Genomic DNA, 10,964 nt, shown 5'->3' with positions numbered 1-10,964 from the left:
GCTCTGGTTCCTTAAAGGAGAACTCTGGCGCAAAATGAACCTTTGGTCTAATTACACATTGGTACCTAGTCAACCGTTCTCTGAAATTTGTTTTCATGATAATCGAATGTAAAGAGTTTTATCTCTAAAAACTGATTAGCGTATAATGCTAGTAATGGGGGCATTTAAGTAAGTAAAAAGAAATCGCTAGTTTATACCACTAAACTTTGCTGCTGACTCCATAAATGAAAAGGATTTAATGATATCTGTGGATCATTAAATGTATGCAAATATTTGACTATTCTTTTTAACTCTTTAATGAAAATAATAACAAAGTCCGTTAGAATAAAATTAGATGTTTACAAATTATTAGGTTGTGTAAATGTGTCATGCCAATTTTATAATAGTTCAAAGATAATCAGTACAATAACATCAATACAATAAATGCTCTAGAATAAAGAGAAGAAATGCGAACCCGACATTAAAGGGATACTTCACCTCTGGAAAGATGAATGTGTATTTAAATGGATCATTTATGTAGAAGAAATGTAAAAAAAAATTGAATTTGGAGCTTTCTAGACTAAGGGGAAAAAAAGAAAAAGTATTTTTGGCTTATGTGGGTGAAGGCATCAATTCCCAGAATGCACTTGCAGAACAAGAGCCTGCTAGCTTAGCTTCTAAAAAAAGGATATCTGACACTATGTGTTCATTCTGTGAGTGAGATCCCACCATCTATGGGCGGGTTGAGAATATATGCGATACAAAAAATTGTCATTTTGCGTCATCATTCATGCGTCATTTTTTCAGACAAAAATACATAAATCTCTCGTCTCAGGGGGTATGAGGGTGGAAAGCATGATAATTTGAAAATACTACATGTTTTCTACTAATACAAAGCTTAATGCTAAAGCCTGAAGTATCCCTTTAAGAAAGACATGCTGAGAGTCAAGGTCTCCACTCTCAGCCTCAACGCTCGTGCAGTTCACTTCAGTTTTGTCCAGTCCGGTGCCTCATACTATGAGCCTCGTGGTGAGGAGCAGAGAGTTCGCTCTGATTAGTTGCACTAATCACTCCGCCCAAATAGCAGTGCTTCGCATTCAGAGAACATAGTTTCGAGTATGTATACAGTTAAAAGATGGCTCTGTCTCATATGACCTTGTTATTTGTACACACCGTGACAAATCATAACATATAAATAGGAAAATTTTGGCATTATTTTGTCACTTATTGGGAGCAGTATGCTAACTGGAGCCATTTAAATCCAGTCTTTGTGCTAAGCTAGGCTAGCGGTGGGTGCGTCAGACAGAGTTACAGCACGCACGGAGATGAAAAAGGTATGTATGGACTTATCTAACTCTGGGGGATACAGTGAATAAGCTAAAGTCCCCAAAAGTCGGCATGTTCCTTTAAAACCAGTTTCAGAAGGCCATAAAGAAAAAACTAATTTCAGGAAATTGTCATAGATTATCTGTTTAATACATTTTCTTCATGTCACATGCATATAATTGTCAATTAAACAATTAAACATGCACATAATTGTCAAATTGACACAAAATTCAAATTCTCAATATTTTTTATTTCACTTTGTTCTTTTGTAATTTGTAATAATTCAGACAGATTTATCCTAAATGTTTCTTAGCAGCATGACTCAAGCAATTTTCTCTTTTTCAGATTCATTAGAGGATTCAGATGATGTGAGGATTGTCCTGCTGGGAAAAACTGGAGTTGGAAAGAGTGCAACAGGAAACACCATCTTAGGGAGAGAAATATTTAAAGAAGACATGTCTCAAGAGTCAGTTACTAAAGAGTGTCAGAGAGAGACGGCAGAGATTGATGGCAGACTCATTACTGTGATTGACACTCCAGGTCTGTTTGATACTAAAGTTAGTCATGAAGAGATCCAGAGAGAAATCACCAACTGCATCTCCATGATTCTGCCAGGACCACATGTGTTTCTGTTACTGGTACCACTGGGACGATTCACTGAGGAGGAGGAAAATGCTGTCAAGATCATTCAAGAAACTTTTGGTGTGAACTCCCTAATGTACACCATTGTGCTCTTCACCGGAGGAGATAATTTGAAGAAGAAAAAGAAGAACATTGAAGAGTATCTGGATAGGCCTGGATCTGTTTTGATGAAGCTCATTGGACAGTGTGGAAACAGATATCATGTGTTCAATAATAATGAGACTGGAGACCGTGGGCAGGTGTCTACATTACTGCAGAAAATCAATGACATGGTGACAGCAAATGAAGGAAGTTACTACTCATGTAAGAGGTTCAGACAGATGGAAAGAGAGAAACAAGAAGCACAGATGAAGATACTAATGGACGAAGTGGAGGAACTGAAGAGAGAGAGAGAAGAACTGCTGGCCAAACATGAAGAAGAGAAAGAGAAAATAAAGATGAAGATTGAGGAAGAAAGAAATAATTATGATGCAGAGAAGAAGAGACGAGAAGAGGAATTTGAGAAAAAGATGGAGAAAGAACAAAAGATGTGGGATGAATCTTATCAGAGACTTAAAGAAGAGAGAGATGAAAGCAAAAGAGAGAAAGAATGTCTTCAGGTCAAACATGAAGAAGAAATAGAAAAGATGAAGAAGATGATGGAGGAAGAAAGACAGAATCATGACACAGAGAAGAGGAGAAGAGAAGAAGAAATCAGAGAAAATGAAGAAAAATACAAAATACAACTAGAGAAATTGGAGACAAAGTTACAAGATGAAAAACAGAAGAGGGAAGAGGAAGATGAGAAGAGGAAGGAGAAAGAACAAAATATAAGAGATCAATGTGATGAGAAAATAAGAAGAGAAAAGGAGAGGATAGAAAGAGAGAAAGATGATCTTCAGGCCAAACATGAAATAGGAATAGAAAAGATGAAGAAGATGATGGAGGAAGAAAGACAGAATCATGACACAGAGAAGAGGAGAAGAGAAGAAGAAATCAGAGAGAAAGAAGAAAAATACAAAACACAACTAGAGAAATTGGAGACAAAGTTACAAGATGAAAAACAGAAGAGGGAAGAGGAAGATGAGAAGAGGAAGGAGAAAGAACAAAATATAAGAGATCAATTTGATGAGAAAATAAGAAGAGAGAGAGAGGAAATAAAAAGAGAAAAGGAGAGGATAGAAAGAGAGAAAGAAGATCTTCAGGCCAAACATGAAATAGGAATAGAAAAGATGAAGAAGAAGATGGAGGAAGAAAGACAGAATCATGACACAGAGAAGAGGAGAAGAGAAGAAGAAATCAGAGAGAATGAAGAAAAATACAAAATACAACTAGAGAAATTGGAGACAAAGTTACAAGATGAAAAACATAAGAAGGAAGAGGAAGAGGAGAAGAGGAAGGAGAAAGAACAAAATATAAGAGATCAATTTGATGAGAAAGAGGAAATAAGAGAAAATGAGAGGATAGAAAGAGAGAAAGATGATCTTCAGGCCAGACATGAAATAGAAATTAAGTTAATAGAAGAACAGAAGCAAGATGAACTAAAGAGAGAAAAATCTGCAAACTATGAGGAAGACATGGAGAACATGATGATCTGCTCTCAAACAGGCTCAACTCTACAGGTGAGTGATCAATGTAAATCAAGAGTCAGGAGCATTTACAGGTTTTATAACCATCATTCACATTTCTCAACACTACATATTTACAACCTACAAACATATATACTAGACCTGTGTATATAAAATACAGAGAATTATGTGTATATTTCTGATCATTGAATCAGGCTATTATCTCTGCTAAAGTGACAATAACAAATTACATTTATATGTTTTATGTGAATCTGTTCATGTATTTACAGAAAGATGAAGCTGGTCAAAACCAAAAGCTTGGAGCAAAAACCAATGAACCGCTTGAAGAACTCTATGATAGACTAGATCTGACAGAACGATATCAAGATAAAATGAAAACGGCAGATATTCTTCAAATCATCAAATCTTCATTTCAGTCTCAGGAGCCACAGGAAGAGAATGAACTGGTAAACTCATTCCTACACAAGCTGATCAACATGGACTACAGAGCAAGATACACATCCATAAAACACAGAAAGAGAAAAGGTATCAAAGGCAGTGCAAACCCTGATATTCATCCAATGGATGTTCAGATGGCTGTGTTTCATTGTGCCGATGGTTTCCTGAAGCAGCTGATGGTGACTAAACTCTCTCAGTGTCAGTATTCACTGCCTCTGCTTGTTCCTGATCCATTCACACAGCAGATTGAGTTTCCTCTCTGGACATTCAGACAAATCAACAAGAGCTGGAAGAAGAAAAACTCCAATAATGAAATCATCAGTCAAACACAACCGGTCTACAAGGCTGAGACTCCAATGGTGGCTTTCTTCAGGTTTGGTTCAGTGTCTTCATCAAAGTCTCAGCTGATAAACGGCCTCATCAATGAGAAACACAAGACGTTCTTCCACAGGAACTGCTCAGGCAGCAGCAGAACCAGATTACTGATGGACGGAGTGGTGGAGATCGCCTGGTACTGCCCTTCTGGGAAAAATGATGCATTTGATGACTGTGTTGCTTTCTGTAATCTTCATGGTGATGCAGGAACCAGTGAGAAACAATATGAGATATTGACCAGCATGGCGTCAGTAAACGTGCTCTTCTTACCTGATTTTGGACAGAAGAACCATTACAAGGATTTGGTGACATCACTCTTCAAATCTCCTCAGCCTCTCATTTGTCTGCTCACAGACAGTGACTGTGATGAAACTGAACTGGGGAATGGAAAATTTAAAATTGGTATTTTGGGCAAAAACCAATCTGATTTATCTAATCAGATAAAGGAGATGATCAGAGTGAGTTTGACTGAGCAGAAAAAGACCTTCAAACTTGAAGATGTGGCCAAACACACAGGGATCAGAGTAGATGAGGAGGATCCAGAGTGCCGGAGTGGGAAAGAGGCAGCGGTTCAGATCATGGGATTACTGAGAGGAAAGGATCCATCAACAGTGAAAGAAACAAACCTGCCCTGTCAGGGGAAACTGTGGCATGACTGGTGTAAAATCAACAAAGAGCTGTATCATCTAGAAGGAAATCTAGAGGAAGATAAAAGTACCAAACTCAAGAACATGAGAGAAATAAGAGAAGAGCAAGTGGCCCAAGGACTGGGTGAGTTCATGAAAACATTTATTGAAAGAATCAAATCACAGAGTAAGAATGAAAAAACCTATTTCCTCAGATGGATGATGAACCTGTTAGATGACTTCACTTCTGAGAAGATCTTTGATCTTCATAAAGAGTATGACAAAAAATGGCAAGAAGTCTTAGCATTGAAAAAGACTTCTAACAAACTAATAATGACTGAACAAGCAAACCTGGAAAACATATCAGAGCAAATCAATAGAACAAGTTTTGGCTTGGAGCACATCCTGAGAGAGTTCGGTCAGATCTATGAATCGTGGTCATCTGTGATGAATAACAAGAAAGGCAATCTGCAGTTTGACTTCTGTTCTCTCCCGAGTCTTGCAGCTGAGATAATGATCTCTGGATTCCCAGTGGAGATGATGGATGGAGATGCTGCTCATATTCCCCTGACCTGGGTCACTGCTGTTCTAGAGGAACTTGTTAAGAAACTGGGAGATCAGAAAGTCTTTGTACTGTCAATTCTGGGGGTTCAGAGCTCTGGGAAATCCACCATGCTGAATGCCATGTTTGGACTGCAGTTTGCCGTCAGTGCTGGAAGATGCACTAAAGGAGCTTTCATGCAGCTGATCAAAATATCAGAGGAGATGAAAACTGAGCTGAGGTTTGACTATATTCTGGTTGTTGATACTGAAGGACTTCGTGCACCAGAACTGGCTGGAAGGTCAACAACACATCGTGACAATGAAATGGCCACATTTGTTGTTGGTCTTGGAAATATGACCCTGATCAACATCTTTGGAGAAAACCCATCTGAGATGCAGGACATCCTTCAGACTGTTGTTCAGTCCTTCATGAGGATGAAGAAGGTCAGACTGAACCCCAGCTGTATATTTGTGCATCAGAATGTCTCTGATATCACAGCTGGAGAGAAAAACACAGAGGGAAGGAGGCGACTGCAGGAGAAACTGGATGACATGACAAAACTCGCTGCTAAAGAGGAAGTCTGTGATGCTGAAAGATTCAGTGATGTGATTGCGTTTGATGTACAGAATGATGTGAAGTATTTTGCTCATCTCTGGGAGGGCAGCCCACCCATGGCACCACCAAACCCAAACTACTGCGAGAACATACAAGATCTGAAGCAAACTATTCTTACACGCGCTTCAAAATCAGACGGCATAATGCTGACGCATCTAAGAGACCGTATTAAAGATCTGTGGGAGGCTTTACTTAATGAACAATTTGTGTTCAGCTTCAAAAATACTCTGGAAATCACAACATACAAGAAACTAGAGACTGAATACAGCAAGTGGACCTGGAGCCTTCGGAGTGCCATGCTGGACATCGAAAACAAGCTTCACAACAAAATAGAAAATGATGTAATTCATGATGTTGAGGAAGCTGATCTTCAAACAGAACTAAATGCCAAAAGTGAAGAAGTGAAAAAGACGATGTCTGATTTCTTTAAGAAAGACGGAGACGCAGCTGTACTGAATCAGTGGAAAGGTTTCTTTGAGATAAAAATCAAACAGCTTCAAGAAAACATTGTGAGAGAAACTAAGAGGAAATTAAATGGGGTTCTTCAACAGCGTCACCTGAAGAAAAATTTGGATGCTGAGAAGACAAAACATGAAAACACACTCTTTGAAAAGAGCAAAGAACTTGCTTTACAATTCAAAGAACGAGCAAATGATGAAAATTTCATGAAAACACAATTCGATATCTTTTGGAGACAACAGACAGCTGAGATCATCAGAGACACTCCTTTAGTCAAAGATATTGACATATTAATGGATGTGAAAAAGATCCTCATTCAGAACTATAAAAGTCTCCCTTTAGACCGCATGAAAGAGAGCAGTGAGCAGAAAGATATGATCTCTTTGCCAAGCTATTCAGAATATGTACAGTTGAAGATATCCAGTGGATATACAGCACCTATAAAAAATGTGTTCAAAGGAGCTAAAGAGAAGTTTGGTCTTGTTTTATCTGAAGAGGATGAAGTCCAGATAAGATCTTTAATCACAGACATTGCTGAACACACAGATGAAATGATTCAGTCATTTAACATTTCAAAGACGGGCTATAACAACAGCTGCATTCAACAACTCGTAGATTACATAAAGGCAAGAATAACACAGCATGAGGAAGGGCCAAAAGCGAAATATGTCTTCAAGAGTGAATTCTTCATGGATCTGGTACTTTTCATATGTCACAGAACAAACAAGACATTCACTGATCAATACAAAATGTTCAGGGAAGCCAATGATCCTGTTCTCTATTTTGAGAAGAAGAGTCAAGAGTATTACAGGATCTTCCAGAAATATTGTCAAGGAGCAACATCAGCTGCTGTTTTTGGTGATTTTATTTGTAATAAACTTAAGGAGCCCATTAAGCAGACGGTCTACAAACAAACTGCCAGAGATTTAGCAGATGAAATGAGGACAAACTGTGAATCACTAAATGGGAACCGATCAAACCTGGAGAAACACATCTTGAGGAGACTGGCAGAAAAACGTGATTTCAAAGCTTACATGACCTACATTAAAAATCCCAAAGAACACTTTAAGAAATTCATCAGAGATGAAGTCAGTCAGTACATCACTGAAAGATTTGAAGATAGTGTTCGACCCAAGATGGAAAACAGCATTAAACAGCTGGAGCAGAAGATCACAAACGCAGCACGTGAATCCACTAAAGATGTTCATGCTGATTCATGGTTGTGTCATTTCACACAACAGCTCTCTGATGTGCTGGTATTCTCTGTAAATGACCTCACTGGATTGAATTGTAATGATGTTAAAGTCAATTTTGTAGAAGAAGTGATATCGAAAGAACTTCCTTCTATAATATCTGATATACGCAGTAAATTCTGCACAGAAACGTTCCCAGTAAAGCTTCAACACACAGACAGACCAGATGAGCTTCTGATCGATCACTTCTGTGACTGCTGTTGGGTTCAGTGTCCTTTCTGTGCAGCGATCTGCACGAACACAATAGAAGGCCATACTGGAGATCACAGTGTTCCTTTCCATCGTAATATTGGACTGAATGGATGGATTTACAGAGGAACAACAAACCTATCTATCAACATCTGCACATCAGCAGTAGCCAGTGATCGATCTTTCTATCCAAATAGCTCAGATGATACAGTCCTCTTCAAGAAATACAGAAAAGGAGGTCCTAAATATGCATCATGGAGTATCACTGCTGATCTCTCTGAGCTGCCGTACTGGAAGTGGTTTGTGTGTGAATTCCAGAAAGATCTGGAAAAGCACTATGGAAAAACCTATCAGGGAAGTGGCAAGATTCCAGATGAATGGAGAAGATACTCTCAAGAGGAAGCTATTGAGAGTCTGAATAAATACATTTAATGAAACAATTAACAAGGACTCTGATCCACAATACACAGCTGAAATCAGATTACATCACACACTTCAGTGAATGTTGCATGTCTAAACTATAGCATACTAAAACTGCTCAAAGAAGGAGTTCTCAGATTATATTCAAGATTTTAAAGAAATATACAATCAAAGTGTTCTGTTAAACACAACAGAAACTGACCTTTTTTAAAGACAGATGATTAAAGATTATACCAAATATGTATATTTTTATTTCATGGGTGAATACTGGTAAAGTGGGACACTTTCTGATAATTTATATTCTGCATACTTTTTTATTATGATCCAAATGTCTTAGCCACTCATGATACTATTCTAAATAGCTTAAGAACTCTACTATACTATACACAATAGAAAAGAAAGAAACATTAAACACAGGATGGATGACTCCTCCTTAAGCCCGGAACACACCAAGCCAACGGTCGGCCGTCTGGCAGATTTTGTGCGTCGGCCAACTAAGTCTCCTCGGTGTGATACGCACGGTTCCGTGCCGTTGGCTAAAAATAGTCCTTGTCGGCTTTGTTTCTCCCGATTCGACATGTTGAATCGGCATCGGGCCGTTGGGGAAAGAGAGAACTCTGATTGGCTGTTCAGCTTAGTGAAAGAGTCAGTGCACGAGAATAAAAGCAAAACAGCAAGCAAAGAAGTCAAAACGGTAAAGATAGAAGGCTGTTCTTATGTTACGTCTTCTTACCTGAGTGTTCCTTAGCGAATATTTCAATATTAACGTGAGCGGAGTGGAATAAAGTGTTTAGCAGGATTGATATTCAACACGGTGAGCACGCGCTGCTTTCTTTACGTTATGTGTATCTGCAGCCGGCAGCGAATATATAGCCTACTAATATATCTGCAGAAATAAACAGTTGGCTTATGCAGCTTTTTACCTCGACGAGAGCGGACGAGAGGCGACAACACAGTTGGCTTTCATCAGCGCTAGTTCGTTGGCGTCGGCTTGGTGTGTTCCGGGCTTTAAACACACAATGTCCCCAAACCACATTTTTCAAGGCTCTACTGTCAAACTGGGACACCTTATTGACAAACTGGGACACTTATTAAATTGTTATTTAAGTGTACTAGGTCTTATAAAAGAAATGCACAATAACAATATAAACAACATTATAATCAACAAGAATAATATAAACATCACTTTTTTTTAAGAAGGGGTGCAGCTACAGCAGATTCAACCCACCCCCTCCCTCGCCTGCCCACAACATTTTATATTGGGTTTAATTGATGTAATTTAATTTATTTTTTAATTAAAAAAAAAACAGTCCAGATTTGCATGTTTTTGTGCGCTTCCTTCAGGGTCCAGTGGCCTTGCGGCAAGTGGTCAGACTTGGCTATACACCCCAATGTGTATGAGCCATGGGATTTACTGGGTACATCCCAGTCCCCCTGATGCCAACTTGAGCAGTCTGTGCCTCCATTAGCATTGCAAGCAAGCTCAATAAGTAGTTTAAGTCAGTCTTTGTTGAAATATCTAGCTAAGCAAGGCAAGGAAAGTTTATTTATATAGCACATTTCATACACAGTGGCAATTCAAAGTGCTTTACATGGAAGAAATTAAAATAATAAAAAGAAATCAGAATAATTAAAACAGTTTAGAATAAAAAAAATCATAATAATAAAATAAAATACAGTAAATAATTAAAACAATTTAGAATCAAAAAATAAATGAAATACAGTAAAAACAGTCAGACGTACAGTGGCACAGTGCTCATTCCGTAAATGCACAGCTAAACACACAGTGTCAGCTAAATGCACAGTGTTTTGAGTCTGGATTTGAATGTGACTACTGTAGGAGCACACCTGATCTCTTCTGGAAGCTGGTTCCAGCATAATAGCTAAAAGCAGACTCTCCATGCTTAGAGTGAACCCTTGGTATTTCTAGCTGATGTGAATGATCTGAGTGATCTGTTGGGTTTATATTCAGTGAGCATATCTGCAATATATTGAGGTCCTAACCCATTAAATGATTTATATACCAGTAATAATACTTTAAAATCAATCCTAAATGTAACTGGCAGCCAGTGTAAAGACCTGAGGACTGGTGTGATGTGTTCATATGTTCTGGTCCTGCTCTGCGTTCTGTATGAGCTGCAACTGTCTTATGGTCTTTTTAGGAAGGCCAGTGAGGAGGCCATTACAGTAATCCACCCTGCTGGTGATGAAAGCATGCACAAGTTTCTCTTGACTGGAAACAAAGCATCTAATTCTTGAAATATTTTTCAGATGATAGTATGCTGATTTAGTTATTGCTTTGACATGACTATTGAAACTAAGGTCTGACTCTAGAGACACACCAAGATTCCTGACTTTTAGTTGTTAGACCCCTAGCGTCAAGGTATGCATTCACCTTAAGAACTTCATCTTTGTTTCCAAACGCAATAACTTCAGTTTTGTCTTTGTTTAACTGCAGAAAGTTTTGACACATCCAACTGTTTAATTCATCAATGCATTGGCACAGGGAGTCAATGGGGCTGTAGTCGTT

General features: G+C 38.5%; 1 protein-coding gene across 1 annotated transcript; it reads left to right on the top strand.

Annotated features, from left to right (window-relative positions):
* The first annotated feature begins 1,629 nt into the window (after positions 1-1,629).
* LOC120476268 (interferon-induced very large GTPase 1-like) lies at positions 1,630-8,653 on the top strand. Its single transcript, XM_089124561.1, has 2 exons — positions 1,630-3,548; positions 3,785-8,653. The coding sequence occupies exons 1-2, from the start codon at positions 1,761-1,763 to the stop codon at positions 8,444-8,446; spliced, it is 6,450 nt and encodes a 2,149-aa protein (XP_088980687.1). The 5' UTR covers positions 1,630-1,760; the 3' UTR covers positions 8,447-8,653.
* Positions 8,654-10,964: the final 2,311 nt, after the last annotated feature.

The sequence above is a fragment of the Pimephales promelas genome, chromosome 20 (assembly GCF_988280905.1).
Source record: "Pimephales promelas chromosome 20, fPimPro1.hap1.1, whole genome shotgun sequence".
Lineage (NCBI taxonomy): Eukaryota > Metazoa > Chordata > Actinopteri > Cypriniformes > Leuciscidae > Pimephales > Pimephales promelas.
The sequence above is the reverse complement of the archived record's forward strand: the minus strand, read 5'-3'. Positions and strand labels throughout refer to the sequence as shown.